The sequence below is a fragment of the Girardinichthys multiradiatus genome, chromosome 19 (assembly GCF_021462225.1).
Source record: "Girardinichthys multiradiatus isolate DD_20200921_A chromosome 19, DD_fGirMul_XY1, whole genome shotgun sequence".
In the NCBI taxonomy this organism is placed as follows: domain Eukaryota; kingdom Metazoa; phylum Chordata; class Actinopteri; order Cyprinodontiformes; family Goodeidae; genus Girardinichthys; species Girardinichthys multiradiatus.
Window position 1 is genome coordinate 408,316 of NC_061811.1, and position 16,084 is coordinate 424,399.

The window sequence follows — 16,084 nt, forward strand, 5'->3', positions numbered from 1 at the left end:
AGTACTTTCTATGGGAAGGAAAAGTAAATGTTAATGGATGTAGCTCCTTTAGTCGTTTCATCTAGAAAGAAAGAACAGATAAACTCTGAGCCAGTTTTCAAGGTTAGAGTCTGAAAGAGAGAACATAGAGTTAGTTACAGTAGAAGCTCAGTTAATTTCCATGTCAATCTGTCCTGTCTTCATCCATCTCAGTGTGGTTTGGATCATCCACAAAACAGGACAGGTCCAGACTGCAATGAATAATCAGGACTGCAGAGAGAATAATCAGAGCTGACCTTCCCTCCATCCAGGACTTATACAGGTCAAGGGTCAAGAAAAGAGCTGCCAAAATCTCTGCAGACCCCACACACCCTGCACATAAACTGTACAGAGTTTTACCTTCAGGTGGCGCTACAGAGCACTGTTTACTAAAACCAGCCGCCACAGAGACAGTTTCTTCCCCCAGGCTGTTTCTCTGATGAACATTCAATAGAGTACAAAACAACAGCATACAGATGTTACAAATGCACTTTTTTATTTATGTGTATATTGTACATTTGTATATTCTGTAATGCAAAAACAAAACCAAAGAGCAAAGTGTACCGGAGTCAAATTCCTTGTTTGTATGTACGAACTTGGCAATAAAGCTGATTCTGATAGAGCACAGAGTTAGTCACAGTAGAAGCTCAGCCAGTAGCTATAGAGCACATAGAGTATTCTAAGAAAAACTTTTTATTCAATTTGAATAAATAACTGAATCTAACTGCACTGTTCAATGGCTAGCTGACAGGAAAGGGGAGGAAAGATGGGGGAAGAGATGCAGCAAAGGTCAACAGGTCGGGACTCAAACCCATGACCACCTGCGTCGAGGACTAAGGCCTGTGATGATGGGTCACGCTTCTTACCCCAGCGCCACCACCGCGCCCAAGACAGTCGATTTTTAATGTTGTTAACCAACCGTCAGTTAATAATTTCAAATGGAGTGATGGACTACTGAGATGGTGGCAAGGAACCATGGCCTCGGACTTTATCTTCATCCCAGCGCTTCACACTCGGCTGCGAACCACCCCAGCGCATGCTGTAGGTCTTGGCTAGAGGGGGCCAGCAGGACCATGTCATCTGCAAAAAGAAGAGACGAAATCCACTGGTCCCGAAACCAGACCCGCTCCGACCCTTGGCTGCACCTAGAAATCCTGTCCATAAAAGTTATGAACAGGACCGGTGACAAAGGGCAGCCCTGCCGGAGTCCAACATGCACCGGGAACAGGTCCGACTTAGTGCCGGCAATGCGAACCAAACTCCTGCTCCGCTTGTACAGAGACCGGATGGCCCCTAGTAAAGGGCCCCCGATTCCATACTCCTGGAGCACCCCCCACAGGGCATCACGAGGGACACAGTCGGATGCTTTCTCCAAGTCCACAAAACACATGTGGACCGGTTGGGCAAACTCCCATGAACCCACGAGTACCCTGTAGAGGGTATAGAGCTGGTCCAGTGTTCCATGGCCGGGACGAAAACCACACTGCTCCTCCTGAACCCACGGTTCGACTTTCGGCCGGACTCTCCTCTCCAAAACACTGGCGTAGGCCTTACCAGGGAGGCTGAGGAGTGTGATCCCCCTGTAGTTGGAACACACCCTCCGATCACCCTTCTTATGTAGGGGGACCACCACCCCAGTCTGCCAATCCAAAGGCACTGTCCCCGTCCGCCACGCAATGTTGAAGAGGCGTGTCAACCATGACATCCCCACAACATCCAAAGACTTGAGGTACTCAGGGCGGATCTCATCCAACCCCGAAGCCCTGCCACCGCAGAGCTTTTTAACCACCTTGGTGACTTCAGCCTGGGTGATGAATGAGTCCAACCCTGAGTCCCCGGCCTCTGTTTCCACCACGGAATGCGTGGTGGCAGGATTGAGGAGATCCTCGAAGTACTCCTTCCACCGGCCGATAAAGTCCCCAGTCAAGGTCAGCAGCCTCCCACCCCCACTGTAAACAGTGTTGGCGAAGCACCGCTTCCCCCTCCTGAGGTGCCGGAGGGTTTGCCAGAATCGCTTCGGGGCCAACTGGTAGTCCTTCTCCATGGCCTCACCGAACTCCTCCCAGGTCCGAGTTTTTGCCTCTGCCACAGCCCGGGCCGCGGCACGCTTAGCCCCACGGTACCCGTCAGCCACCTCAGGAGTCCCACAAGCCAACCACAGCCACTAGGACTCCTTCTTCAGCTTGACAGCGTCCCTTTTTGCCGGTGTCCACCACTGGGTTCGGGGATTGCCGCCGCGACAGGCACCGCAGACCTTACGGCCACAGCTACGGGCAGCAGCATCGACAATAGATGCAGAGAACATGGTCCACTCAGACTCTATGTCTCCAACATCCCTCGGAATCTGGTCAAAGCTCTCCCGAAGGTGAGAGTTGAATACATCCCTGGCCAAGGGGTCCGCCAGGTGTTCCCAGCAGACCCTCACTATGCGCTTGGGCCTGCAGAGTCTGTCCGGCTTTCTCCTCCCCCAGCGGATCCAACTCACCACCAGGGGGTGATCAGTGGACAGCTCAGCCCCTCTCTTCATCAGAGTGTCCAAAACACGCGGCCGAAGGTCTGATGATATGACAACAAAGTCGATTATTGATCTCCTGCCTAGGGTATCCTGGTGCTAAGTGCACTGATGGACACCCTTACGTTTGAACATGGTGTTCATTATGGACAATCCGTGACTAGCACAGAAGTCCAATAACAAAACACCACTCAGATTCAGATTAGGGAGGCCATTCCTCCCGATCACGCCTCTCCAGGTGTCACTGTCGTTCCCCACGTGGGCGTTGAAATCCCCCACCAGAATAATGGAGTCCCCAGGAGGGGCACTATCCAGCACCCCCGACAGGGACGCCAAGAAGGCCGGGTACTCCGCACTACCACTCGGCCCGTAGTCCGAAATGATAGTCGGAGACCTCTCCCCAACCCAAAGGCGCAGGGATGCGACCCTCTCATCCACTGGGGTAAACCCCAACACAAGACGGCTGAGCTGATGGGCGACAAGCAAACCCACCCCAGCCCGCCACCTCTCCCCGTGGTCCACTCCAGAGTAGAAGAGAGTCCAGCCCCTCTCGAGGAGATGAGTTCCAGAGCCCACGCTGTGCGTGGAGGCGAGCCCGACTATTTCTAGTCGATATCTCTCGACCTCCCGCACCAGCTCAGGCTCCTTGCCCCCCAGCGAGGTGACATTCCACGTCCCTAGAGCCAGCCTAAGCATCCGGGGATTGGGCCGCTGAGGTCTCCACCTTCGTCCGCCGCCCAATCCTCTTTGCACCGGTCCCTCACAGTTCCCCCTGCAGGTGATGATCCCACTGGGGGATGGTCTCGCGTCTCTCGTCTCGCTTGGCCCGGCCGGGTCCCGCGAGGAGCAACCCAGCCACCAGGCACGCTACAACGAGTCCCGACCCCAGGCCTGGCTCCAGGGTGGGACCCCGGCTCCGCCGTACCGGGCGACGTCACGTGCCTCGATTTTGTGGTCGTCATGAGGGGTTCTTGAACCGCTCTTTGTCTGACACGTCACCTAGAGCTTGTTTGCCATGGGAGACCCTACCAGGGGCATTTAAGCCCCAGACAACATAGCCTCTAGGATCATTCCAGCACTCAAACCCCTCCACCACGTTAAGGTGGCAGTTCAAGGAGGGTGGCGGTTCAATATGACTATAGCTGCTCCTTTATCACCCCCAAGGTTGGGAGGATGACCTGAAGAAACACTACATCCATCTCCAAATTGTCTACAATTCCCAGATCAGGTTGCGTGGCAGCAGAACCAGGAGGGAAACCCAGACATCCCTCTTCCTGGTGACACTATCCAGCTCATTCAGGGGGACCCCAAGGCCAAAACAATATGTATAGTTCCTACAGCCTAGAAAACCTCCAAAGGGAGCCCTCCAAGAGGAATACGGTGGATTGGTGAAGTGGTTCTCTCCTGCAGGAGGACTGGCAGCTGTTTGAACCCAGAACATTTTCTATTGTCCAAAGTTTAGAGTCTGAGCTGGTTTGGATGGTGGTGATTTGTTCCTGCTCGGAGAAGCTCTTAGCTTTACTCCACGAGAATTCCTCCATAATTCTTTAAATTGATCTTGCTCTGACTGCAAGGAAGATACAGACTACTTATAAATAACTCACATAACCATGATGTGCCCGTGTGAAAGCTGAGGCACAGAGGTTAACCCACCTGCACAGTCTCCACTTAGCAGCTCTACAGAAGGTCGGACAACACAGGGATCCAGAGATGGGATGCTGCTGAATATCAGTCTGATGAGCAGAGCTGTGAGGCTGTCCGGCAGCAGAGAGAGCAGGAAGAGCGGCAGGTAGGCCAGGTAACGCAGCTGACACAGCAAAGGAGTCATGACCTTCCCCTGAGGAGTCTGAGACATGCGTTCGATGGTTGGAAACAGCATGACGGCCTTCAGAACCTGCAGGAAGAACAGCCAGGAGAAAGGAAAGGCAGTCAGCATCCCAGGGAATAACATGGACCCAACAGCTGTCCTGAGTCTGGCTGCTGAACCTTGAGTTCAGGGTCCCTCTTCATCATCTCCAGGATTATGTAACAGCCGATGGAGTGTCCCAGAAGAACTAAACTGGTTCCTTTGGGAACATGTTTCTGTAGGAAGGTCAACTTGTGTTGGATCTGCCCGTTGAGGCCGAACACGTCCTTCTTTGCTGCTGCCGAGGCATCTGCAAGGAGAAACAATCCCAACCTTCAGTGTCTTAGTCAGGACCGACCATCAGGCTGAATTTTACATTGTTTATATTTCTTATTCATTATGTAAAATGTATTAGTTGGTTTTTTCTTTTTTATTATTTTCCCTATTTCTTAGAGACTTGGGCAGTTTGAGGAAGTACAACGGCCCTGAGTGGTCGAGGCCATGCTTCATGAATCCCTGATTCAGTTGGGAATGCCAAATAATCACTTGGAATGAAATAGGAATTTCTTAACAATCAACTGAGATGTTTTGGACTTGTTTTAGAGAGGATTTGGAGTTTCAAAAAATGTCTAGATGGTTTAAGAACTGCAAGAACTGACTGAGAATGAAATATGAATGAGTTACAGATTCAGGAACTTCTCTCGATTCAACTAAGGATCCTAAATGTTGACATTCTTGGCGAATGGTCTTCTTTGTGGTCTGTGTGGAATAGGGGCTTTACAGCGGGAGCTGAAGTCTGAAGCTTCTCCTGGATGGAAGCTGGGAAGGATTCCTACCTTCTACCATGTCCATGGAGTCTGGAGGAGCACAGTGACCAGCGTGGCTCACAGCCCAAACAGGGTATCCCAGTATGCTGTGGAGAGTCTGCATGAAGGTTTTATAGAAGCCCACCACCCCAGGGTTACCTGTGAAGAAATAAATCACATTCATGTTGAATTTTGCCAATAATTAGTGGATACTGACCTGTGCAGCGAAACACCGACAGACATCAGGGAAGCAGGAGGATGGCAGCAAATTTAGGTTTCTGCATGATCACAAAATGAAAAATTGTGTCCTACTGATGTGGAAAAATCCAGGACCAGTAGATGAGCTGCTAATGATCTACTGAAGGGTTCAGAGGATTATTCCAACTCACCTGGTATGATGAGGAAGAGCATGTTTTGTCCTGACAGGAGGCGACCGGAGCCGACCTTCAGCACCTCTGTGGCGGCTCCACTGCAGTAGATAAACTCTGTCTGGGACTCATCGCTGCTGCTCTCCATCTCACTGCTGCAGGAAATATATAAACCTCATAGTGGTTAGACTCAATTCTCTACACACAAACACAATAATAGCTATCAATAAATCTGAAGGAAGAAGGTAAACCAGAAGAAACACTGCTTGCACAGCCGCAGAGCAGAGCTGCTTCGTCTTCCTGATCAGGCTGAAGAAGAGGACAGGTCCTCATCCAGCAGGACAAAAAACACTCAGGAAGAACAAATGATTTCATAAATATCAACCAATTTAAGTTGAGAGGTGAAGGACTGAAGAGTGAGTTGTTAGGAGATTTGGATGCTGTTATATGAACCAACTCTTGATTCTGGAGCCATGAAGCACATGAGAACCTGCAGATCCTAATAGAGCAGAAGATGTGGACAGCTGACACCAGGTTGAGAAGGCACACAGCCAACAGAGATGCTAGCTATGTGTGCAGCCTGCAGTTCACCATCCTCAGCTTCAAGGTTTCCACATCATTATTTAGCATCTCTGGACATCTTATAGCAACCAGCCAGTGGTTTGGTTCTTACTTATTTACATTTATGCCGTTTTAAAAACAGTTAAACCATAAAGAAACTGAGATTTATCAGTTTTAATTTCTCCTTAAATTAACGTGAAAACTACTGAATCGTACTTCAACTGAACTAAAACATTAAACCAATTAAATGTGGCTTACTGAACATAAGATCTCTCTCTTCAAAAACTTTGCTGGCTAGTGACCTGATTTCTGACAATCAGATTGATTTATTTGCCTCACAGAAACCTGGCTGCAGCAAGAGGATTAAGTTACTATAAATGAGTCCTAATCATTTACATTTTCACATTCCTAGAAATACTGGGTGAGGAGTAGCAGCAACCTTCTTCTAGTCAGATTTATTGATTAGTCCCAGATCAAATAAAGGAACAGTGCTAGGCTGGTTTAAATCTTATCTGTCTGACAGATTCCAGTTTGTTCATGTAAATGATAAATCATCTTTAAACTCCAGGGTTAATTGTGGAGTACCACAGGGTTCAGTACTTGGGCCAATTCTCTTTACTATATACACTGTTCCAAAAAATAAAGGGAACACTCAAATAACACATCCTAGATCTGAATGAATGAAATATTCTCATTAAATACTTTGTTCTGCACAAAGTTGAATGTACTGACAACAAAATCACACAAAAATCATCAATGGAAATCAAAGTTATTAACCAACGGAGGCCTGGATTTGGAGTCACACACAAAATTAAAGTGGAAAAACACACTAGAGGCTGATCCAACTTTAATGTAATGTCCTTAAAACAACTCAAAATGAGGCTCAGTATTGTGTGTGGCCTCCACGTGTCTGTATGACCTCCCTACAATGCCTGGGCATGCTCCTGATGAGACAGCGGATGGTCTCCTGAGGGATCTCCTCCCAGACCTGGACTAAAGCATCCAACTCCTGGACAGTCTGTGGTGCAACGTGACGTTGGTGGATGGAGCAAGACATGATGTCCCAGATGTGCTCAATCAGATTCAGGTCTGGGGAACGGGCGGGCCAGTCCATTACTTCAATGTCTTCATCTTGCAGGAACTGCTGACACACTCCAGCCACATGAGGTCTAGCATTGTCCTGCATTAGGAGGAACCCAGGGCCAACCACACCAACATATGGTCTCACAAGGGGTCTGAGGATCTCATCTCGGTACCTAACGGCAGTCAGGCTACCTCTGGCGAGCACATGGAAAGAAATGCCACCCCACACCATTACTGACCCACTGCCAAACCAGTCATGCTGAAGGATGTTGCAGGCAGCAGATCTCTCTCCACGGTATCTCCAGACTCTGTCACGTCTGTCATATATGCTCCGTGTTGTTGGGATCCACAGCCATGGATTTCAAAATTGAACTCCAGTACGGACCTTTCTGGAACTTTCAAAATAAAGAGTAACCTTCTTAACCTTCTTAACCTTCTTCCAGCACAGCCAGGAAACGGGATAACTACGGACTTCCTGTGACGCCACTACCCAAATAAAAGCACAGCTGTTGCTACATCCGCCCTCTTCCACACGGCCTTCCAGAGGGACCGGTCAGGGGAGACAAGCGCGCTGATGTCTCTTTGCTGGCAAACAGACATAAACTCTTCAAACTGGATCCAAGGATGTCATACGATCATCGATCATATGCACAAGATAAGTATGAGTGGAGCACTGTTTGTGTACCCGGTGATTTCATTCATGAATGGGGAAATTAAGGTGTAAGAGTTGCTTACATTTTCTCTCCGAAGCCCCCGTAGAAGCAAAACTGTGTCGCAGAGAAATCCCCAGTAGAGTAGCTGTTTCTACAAGCCGAGTCTGAAGGAAGGACAACGGCCTGCACCGCCGTGTTCAATTCAATTCAATTCAAAAATACTTTATTAATCCCAAAGGGAAATTAAATGTTGTTGTAGCTCATATTATGAAGGTTTCTTCAAAGAGCCGTTGTAGATGCTGATGGCAGCGGGCAGGAAGGATCTCCTGTAGTGCTCTGTCTTACAGCAGATCTGAAGAAGCCTCTGACTGAAGACACTCTGTTGTTGTAGGACAGTCTCATGAAGAGGATGCTCAGGGTTCTCCATAATGTTCTTCATTTTATGAAGAATCCATCTTTCCACAATGATCTCCAGAGGGTCCAGAGGAGTCTCCAGAACAGAACCAGCCTTCTTTATCAGCTTGTTGAGCTTTTTTAAGTCCCTGGTTCTGATGCTGCTTCCCCAGCAGATGATGGTAGAAGAGATCAGACTCTCCACAACAGACTTATAGAAGATCTGCAGCATCTTGCTGCAAACACCAAAAGACCTAAGCTTCCTCAAGAAGTACAGTCTGCTCTGTTCCTTCTTGTAGATGGCTTCACAGTTGCATCTCCACTCTAGTCTGTTGTCCAGGTGAACATCAAGGTATTTATTATCCTCCACCACCTCCACTTCTTCTCCCATGATAGAAATAGTTTTTGACTTATTCCTGTTTCTCTTAAAATCTACAATCATCTCCTTTGTTTTAGTCACGTTGAAAATGAGATGATTGTTTCCACACCATGCCACAAAGTGGTCCACCACCTTCCTGTACTCAGCTTCTTGTCCATCTCTGATCCACCAACACCTGCAGAATCATCCGAGTATTTCTGCAGATGACAGGAGTCTGTCTTGTCCTGGAAGTCTGAGGTGTACAGAGTGAAAAGGAATGGTGAGAGTACCGTCCCCTGTGGTGCTCCTGTGCTGCTGACTACCTGGTTAGACTCATAACCCTTCAGTCTCACAAACTGTGGTCTGTTTGTCAGGTAGTCTTTGATCCAGGAGATTGTTGAGGCCTCCACCTGAGTCTTCTTGAGTTTCTGACAAAGAAAACCAGGTTGGATTGTATTAAATGTTCTGGAGAAATCAAAGAACATGATCCTCACAGTGCTGCTGGCTTTGTCCAGATGACAGCAGGTTTGTTGAAGCAGGTGTTTGATGGCATCTTCAACTCCAACTCCACAGCGATAAGCAAACTGAAGGAGGTCCTGATGGTTTACTGTTTGCTTACTCAGGTGGACCAACAAGAGTCTCTCTAGGACCTTCATGATGTGAGATGTCAGGGCAACAGGTCTATAGTCATTGAGGACTGATGGGTGAGTTTTCTTTGGTACCGGAACAAGACAGGAGGTCTTCCACAACACCGGAACCTTCTTCTGGGCCAGGCTAAGGTTGAAGAGGTGCTGCAGAATCCCACAGAGCTGCTCTGCACAGACCTTCAGGACTCTAGGGCTGACATGATCTGGAACTGCAGCCTTATTCCTATTCAGTCTCTCCAGTTGTCTCTTCACTTGACTTCTTGAGACACACAGGTGGAAGGGGGAATCAAAGGAAGCATCAGCATCTTCTGATATGGTTGAAGGCAAACATGTAGAAGCAGAAGGGTCTAGGGCTGAGGTGGAAGATAAAACATTTGAGGTGATACAGGACAGCTTTGGGTCAAAGGAAGGTGGAATGTCTGTTTGGATGTGAGCAGGAGAGGAGGATGCGAAGCTGGTTTCTGAACTGAACCTATTGAAGAATGTGTTCAGTTCATTGGCTCTGTCCAGACCTTCATCGGTCCGATCATCCCTCTGCCTGAAGCCCGTGATCTTCTTCATCCCTGTCCACACATCTCTGATATTGTTTTGCTGGAGCTTGCTCTCCAGCTTCTTCTTGTACACCTCCTTGCTGTCTCTTATCTTGACTTTACGGCAATGAACAGCTGGTTGATGGACAGAACGAGCCGCCGTAGAACATAAATGATCTATGTGTGTAACTGGAATGTGTGGAAATATAGGGGTTAAGCTTAGGAAGTGAAGCATAGAAGGGGCCTAGGGGAGTGAAAACTTAGGGGAGTGAGAAGCATAGAGAGTGCAAGGTCATAAATTAGAAGAGGACAGGGAAGGCCAGAGACAGGGGAGGATGAGTTGCATGTTATAATCAGAAGTATTCCTTATTTTGACCTAAGGGACTGTTATGTTATACATGTGTGACATGATATATCTATATGTTGAACACACCCTAGAGACTGAATAAAACTAGCTGGAAGCAAGAGTTGAGCAGAGTTGGGCTCACAGATACTTGGCTGGAGGCTCCATCTCTCACTCTGCAGAGGCGAACATAAGTAGATTGTACTTGTGTTTATTTCACTCTTTGATACCTGTACCCAAATCAACGGACCCGGGGAAGCAGAGATGGCTTCAACAATTGGTGGCTCGTCTGGGATTTGGAACAACGGGCGAAAGATATTTGGACCACTGACGAGGACCAACAGGCATCAGACACGGCTAGCCAAAACTACAAAACAGGTAAGCAGAACCTGTTTAATCAAAACTCTGCTTTTGGATTTTCGATAGGCTAAATTAATATCGTGTCTGATGTCTGAGTAAGTCTGAGTCTGCCAAAACTTAAGAAAAAGAGTGTCATAAATGTTGACTAGGATTTAAACTGGTGAATAAGATGTTGTTTTAAGAGAATTACAAGACTTAGTGGTGGTATTGTGTGGAAAGTATAGTAGTTTCTCGAACGTGGCGGTTCAGAGTACGTCCTCGACGGAGGTCTACTGTTAGCTGGGTTAGAGGCCAGGGGAGAGTGAGAAACCCCAAATTCTACAGAAAAGTAAATACACTAAGATCAGGCAAAACATTTGGGTGTTAATGCCATGTTTTACGTGAGTTCTGCCTCAGTAAAACCGGATTACAGACGTAATAAAAGCACAAACACAGTCTGAGAATACGTCCTGTGAAGTGATAAACTGTGAGTTGGAGGAAATAATCCAACGAGATCAGGTTTGTGATAAAATAAATGAACTGTGAGCTGAGTACAGGCATTCAGCAAGATCAGGCTTTTTGGTAAAAAACTCATGAGCTGTGCGCAAAGGAAATAATCTGTGTTACAGACATTATTAGGCAGAGTGAGTGAAAATTTGTCTATGACTGGAGAGCAGCTCTCTCATAAGCAGGTGACTGAATGCAGTTTTCTATCTGGAAGTCTTATGGATAGACTGCTGATTGCTGTTTTTGATGAGTAACGAAATATTTCTCTGTGAAAATTCAGATTATAAACTCATAAACTTAGAAGGAACAATATAAGCGGTGGAAATAACACCGGAAGATATAGAAAGTTCTGCGAGTTTACCATTTTTTTTAAGAGCTGTGAACAGCAGTTATTATTACTGTAAGACCGGTCTGTTAAGTTGGAGAAATAACCAACAACAGACCTGTTAGGGTTAGAAAAGTGCATAAGCTGGACACACATACACTCCGGCAAATATTAGACAAGAATTATAGTTTAAGTCCATAAGCTGTGAAACACACACACACACTGACCACTAAAAACAGGCTTCTGGGGGTTGAATGTGTTCTGGTGTCTTGAAAGTTGATCAGAATTGAATGAGTGAGTGACTGAGATAACGCATTACAACTATATCTTTTACAAAAAAGGATAGTTGTTATAAGATGGAAAGTGAATTTAATAGAGAAATGGATATCAGTGCAAAAGAACAGAATGTTTTATGGAAAACTATAGAAACTCAGCTGTTAATAATGAAAACTGCTATTAAGAAAACATTTGAATACAAAGAGGAACAGAAGTTGGTTAAATGGATGGATTCTAAAATAAATGAAGAATTGTCAAAAGATGGGAAAAGCAAGACAGATAAAGAGAGTCTAGGCAAGTGGTTTAGTTTGAAGGAAAAAAATGCAAGAAAAGAGAGATTTGGCTGAAAAAATGTGTAGAGACAGCAGTTGGTTGAGCAGAGGAAAATGGAAGGACCTGGCAAATAAAGCAGAAAAAGATGAAAAGTTTTGGTTACAAATGAGATTCTTGTGGCAGAGTAGTGATCATGCTATGACTGAGAACAGAGACTGGAAGAGCAGACAGATTAAAGATAGCAGTACAGTTGAAATGCCACCATCATATGAACTTCTAGCAAATCAGCCCGCTTTATCACACCACAAGGCCCCCACTTCTCTTACTGGTTTATATCCTACATTGAAAGTAACTGGGGGAGAAGTCAGAGTGTGTGATTTACCGCCAGGAACTGCTCAGACTCCTCCTGAACCCCCCTGCTTGGCCCCTACTTCTCTCCTCACATTCCACTGATGGGTCTGTATTGTCAATTGTAGGATCATTCATATCACAGGCCCCACAAACTGATCCATTTGCTGACCGGGTATTACGGGACAAACTGCGGCCAGTTTCTGGCCCAATAAAGTGTTCCACCCCGTATATTTCCCATTCATCTAGTGATATGGAATTGGTCACACCTCTGAAAGCCGATGTAACTGAGGGCTCAGTTAATATGTCAGTGTCAAGGAGATGGATAAAAGACGAACTTATCATATGCAGGCACCACCTATTACAGTACAGAATCAGACACCAATTGAAAATGAGGAAGCTATGTTATCTTCCTCAACCCCAATGCCACTAGTACCTGAGGCTATGCCTCCCCCTGCTGGACATGGCTATAACATGACACCCCGAACTCAGTCCAAATCTTATATGGGTCCACTGTTCCAACAACAATTTGGAGCAAATAGATACAAACCTTTTGCACTGGGAGATCTTACCACTTTGTGTGACAAATTGCCTCCCATCTCAGAAGGAGCGTCTACAGGTCCTTCTCAAAATATTAGCATTTTGTGATAAAGTTAATTATTTTCCATAATGTCATGATGAAAATTTAACATTTATATATTTTAGATTCATTGCACACTAACTGAAATATTTCAGGTCTTTTATTGTCTTAATACGGATGATTTTGGCATACAGCTCATGAAAACCCAAAATTCCTATCTCACAAAATTAGCATATTTCATCCGACCAATAAAAGAAAAGTGTTTTTAATACAAAAAACGTCAACCTTCAAATAATCATGTACAGTTATGCACTCAATACTTGGTCGGGAATCCTTTGGCAGAAATGACTGCTTCAATGCGGCGTGGCATGGAGGCAATCAGCCTGTGGCACTGCTGAGGTCTTATGGAGGCCCAGGATGCTTCGATAGCGGCCTTTAGCTCATCCAGAGTGTTGGGTCTTGAGTCTCTCAACGTTCTCTTCACAATATCCCACAGATTCTCTATGGGGTTCAGGTCAGGAGAGTTGGCAGGCCAATTGAGCACAGTGATACCATGGTCAGTAAACCATTTACCAGTGGTTTTGGCACTGTGAGCAGGTGCCAGGTCGTGCTGAAAAATGAAATCTTCATCTCCATAAAGCTTTTCAGCAGATGGAAGCATGAAGTGCTCCAAAATCTCCTGATAGCTAGCTGCATTGACCCTGCCCTTGATAAAACACAGTGGACCAACACCAGCAGCTGACACGGCACCCCAGACCATCACTGACTGTGGGTACTTGACACTGGACTTCTGGCATTTTGGCATTTCCTTCTCCCCAGTCTTCCTCCAGACTCTGGCACCTTGATTTCCGAATGACATGCAGAATTTGCTTTCATCCGAAAAAAGTACTTTGGACCACTGAGCAACAGTCCAGCGCTGCTTCTCTGTAGCCCAGGTCAGGCGCTTCTGCCGCTGTTTCTGGTTCAAAAGTGGCTTGACCTGGGGAATGCGGCACCTGTAGCCCATGTCCTGCACACGCCTGTGTACGGTGGCTCTGGATGTTTCTACTCCAGACTCAGTCCACTGCTTCCGCAGGTCCCCAAAGGTCTGGAATTAGCCCTTCTCCACAATCTTCCTCAGGGTCCGGTCACCTCTTCTCGTTGTGCAGTGTTTTCTGCCACACTTTTTCCTTCCCACAGACTTCCCACTGAGGTGCCTTGATACAGCACTCTGGGAACAGCCTATTCGTTCAGAAATGTCTTTCTGTGTCTTACCTTCTTGCTTGAGGGTGTCAATAGTGGCCTTCTGGACAGCAGTCAGGTCGGCAGTCTTACCCATGATTGGGGTTTTGAGTGATGAACCAGGCTGGGAGTTTTAAAGGCCTCAGGAATCTTTTGCAGGTGTTTAGAGTTAACTCGTTGATTCAGATGATTAGGTTCATAGCTCGTTTAGAGACCCTTTTAATGATATGCTAATTTTGTGAGATAGGAATTTTGGGTTTTCATGAGCTGTATGCCAAAATCATCCGTATTAAGACAATAAAAGACCTGAAATATTTCAGTTAGTGTGCAATGAATCTAAAATATATGAATGTTAAATTTTCATCATGACATTATGGAAAATAATGAACTTTATCACAATATGCTAATATTTTGAGAAGGACCTGTATATGGTTACAGACTCTAGACTCCCTGACAGCAGGTAACACGTTAGCTCTAGGTGACTATCGGGCCATTGCTGGACGATGCATGAAGCCACACAGCTGTAGGGACATAGAGCTTGCTGCAGGTACAACAATAGTACCAGATGATGTCCTACTTACTGTATATTCCACTCATATAGGCACAGCTCTTAGACAAATGTATCCAGTATCCAGAGGACGTACCATTCCAAAATTTGAGTGGAACGCAAACACAAATCCTAGAGAATATTTAGATCAGTGCAAGTCCGTGTGGCAAACACAGACAGGAACTAATCCAGACGGAGAAGGTCCCCAAAGGGACTGGTTCCGGGATGCTGTCCTACGAGGGTTACCGCTGCAGGTTAAAACGAACATTGAGGATAATCCAGATTTGCCTGGATCAGAAATTGCAATATGGGATCGCCACCTGATACATCATTTATCTAAACTCAAAGAGGCAAAACAAAATGAGGAGAGTGAATTAAAAACATTACAAACTCAGCTCCTGAAAAAGCAATTAGCAGAAGCTAGACTGAAGGTCGGGGAAAAAAAGGAGGAGGGTAAAACATCTAAAATTATGTATGAAGGTGCAGTGTCTCCGCCCCCTCAGGCTCCTCCATTTCCTGGAAATCAAGAAACAGCAGGACAGTGGCATCAGGCCTCGGTCCCATATCAGGGACATGCTGGTCGTTTTGGGAGACGAGGAGGGCCAAGAGCAAGGGGATTTTAGAGAGGACCACAGAGGAGGCTGGGTAATGCTGATGTGTGTTATTACTGCAATGAGCCTGGACACTAGTCCCGAGATTGCCCCCATAAGAATGGTACACCCGGAGGGTATGGGTGTTATGGTCCCGCCATGGCTCCTCCGGCCCGTCCATGGGCAGAGGTGGCCCAGCACGCGGTGCATATGGACCACAACTCCAATTACCGGCATGGGACGAGCCTAGTCGCTGGCCTGAGCACCACTGACGTTCCCACCGACCCCAGAAGACAGCCGGACTGCGAACCCCCTGCAGTCTGTGACTGTGTCCGGAAATAGCCTTCCTTTTCTGGTGGACACCGGGGCCACATGTTCAACCATTAAACAGGCTCCTCCAAACACACTCTCCACCAGGACTACAACTGTCATGGGGTTCTCGGGGGCAAAGCAGGTCCTGCCATATACCAAGCCTTTAAAGACTGAAATTGGTGGACAGACACTGAATCACAGTTATCTAGTCTCCACTGACACACCAGTAAATTTACTGGGTAGAGACATGTTAATAAAACTGGGAGCAACCATTTTATGCGGGACTGATGGACTGCAGGTTCACCTGCCCAATGGCATCCAGTTATTTTGTGACAATAACACTTCTTTTTTACATGGACAGTACCTCCTCCAGCCACTGCAGGACTCAATAGCTGATATATACTGGGTTTTGCTGCAACCTGAAACCACCGCGCACAGAGGTATTTTCTCGGCTTTCCATCTGTGGAAATCCTGGGTCTCCACTCTGGCGCCCTATGTTCCTCCTCCTCACCCCCCGCATGTCACCTTGTTTTATGATAGAAATAATTGTGAATGCTACCAGGAAAGCTTTGCTGACGAGTTAAAGGGTACGCACTGGGACATTGCCACCACAGACATTTATGTAGCACCAGAAGGAGTGGTGGCTGA

General features: G+C 46.7%; 1 protein-coding gene across 7 annotated transcripts in view; it reads right to left on the bottom strand.

Annotated features, from left to right (window-relative positions):
• Window positions 1-16,084, bottom strand: part of ldah (lipid droplet associated hydrolase) — a 35,516-nt gene that overhangs the window by 8,643 nt on the left and 10,789 nt on the right. For 6 of the 7 annotated variants that reach the window (XM_047345583.1, XM_047345582.1, XM_047345579.1 and 3 more), the window contains 4 exons: window positions 5,572-5,705; window positions 5,213-5,341; window positions 4,517-4,686; window positions 4,184-4,424 (listed from right to left, as the gene is read on the bottom strand). In XM_047345583.1, coding sequence (XP_047201539.1) covers window positions 4,184-4,424; window positions 4,517-4,686; window positions 5,213-5,341; window positions 5,572-5,698 — 667 coding nt within the window. In that variant the 5' untranslated portion in view covers window positions 5,699-5,705. Of the gene's footprint in view, window positions 1-4,183; window positions 4,425-4,516; window positions 4,687-5,212; window positions 5,461-5,571; window positions 5,709-16,084 lie in introns of those variants that run through there. The other variant, XM_047345585.1, reaches the window with a different exon arrangement.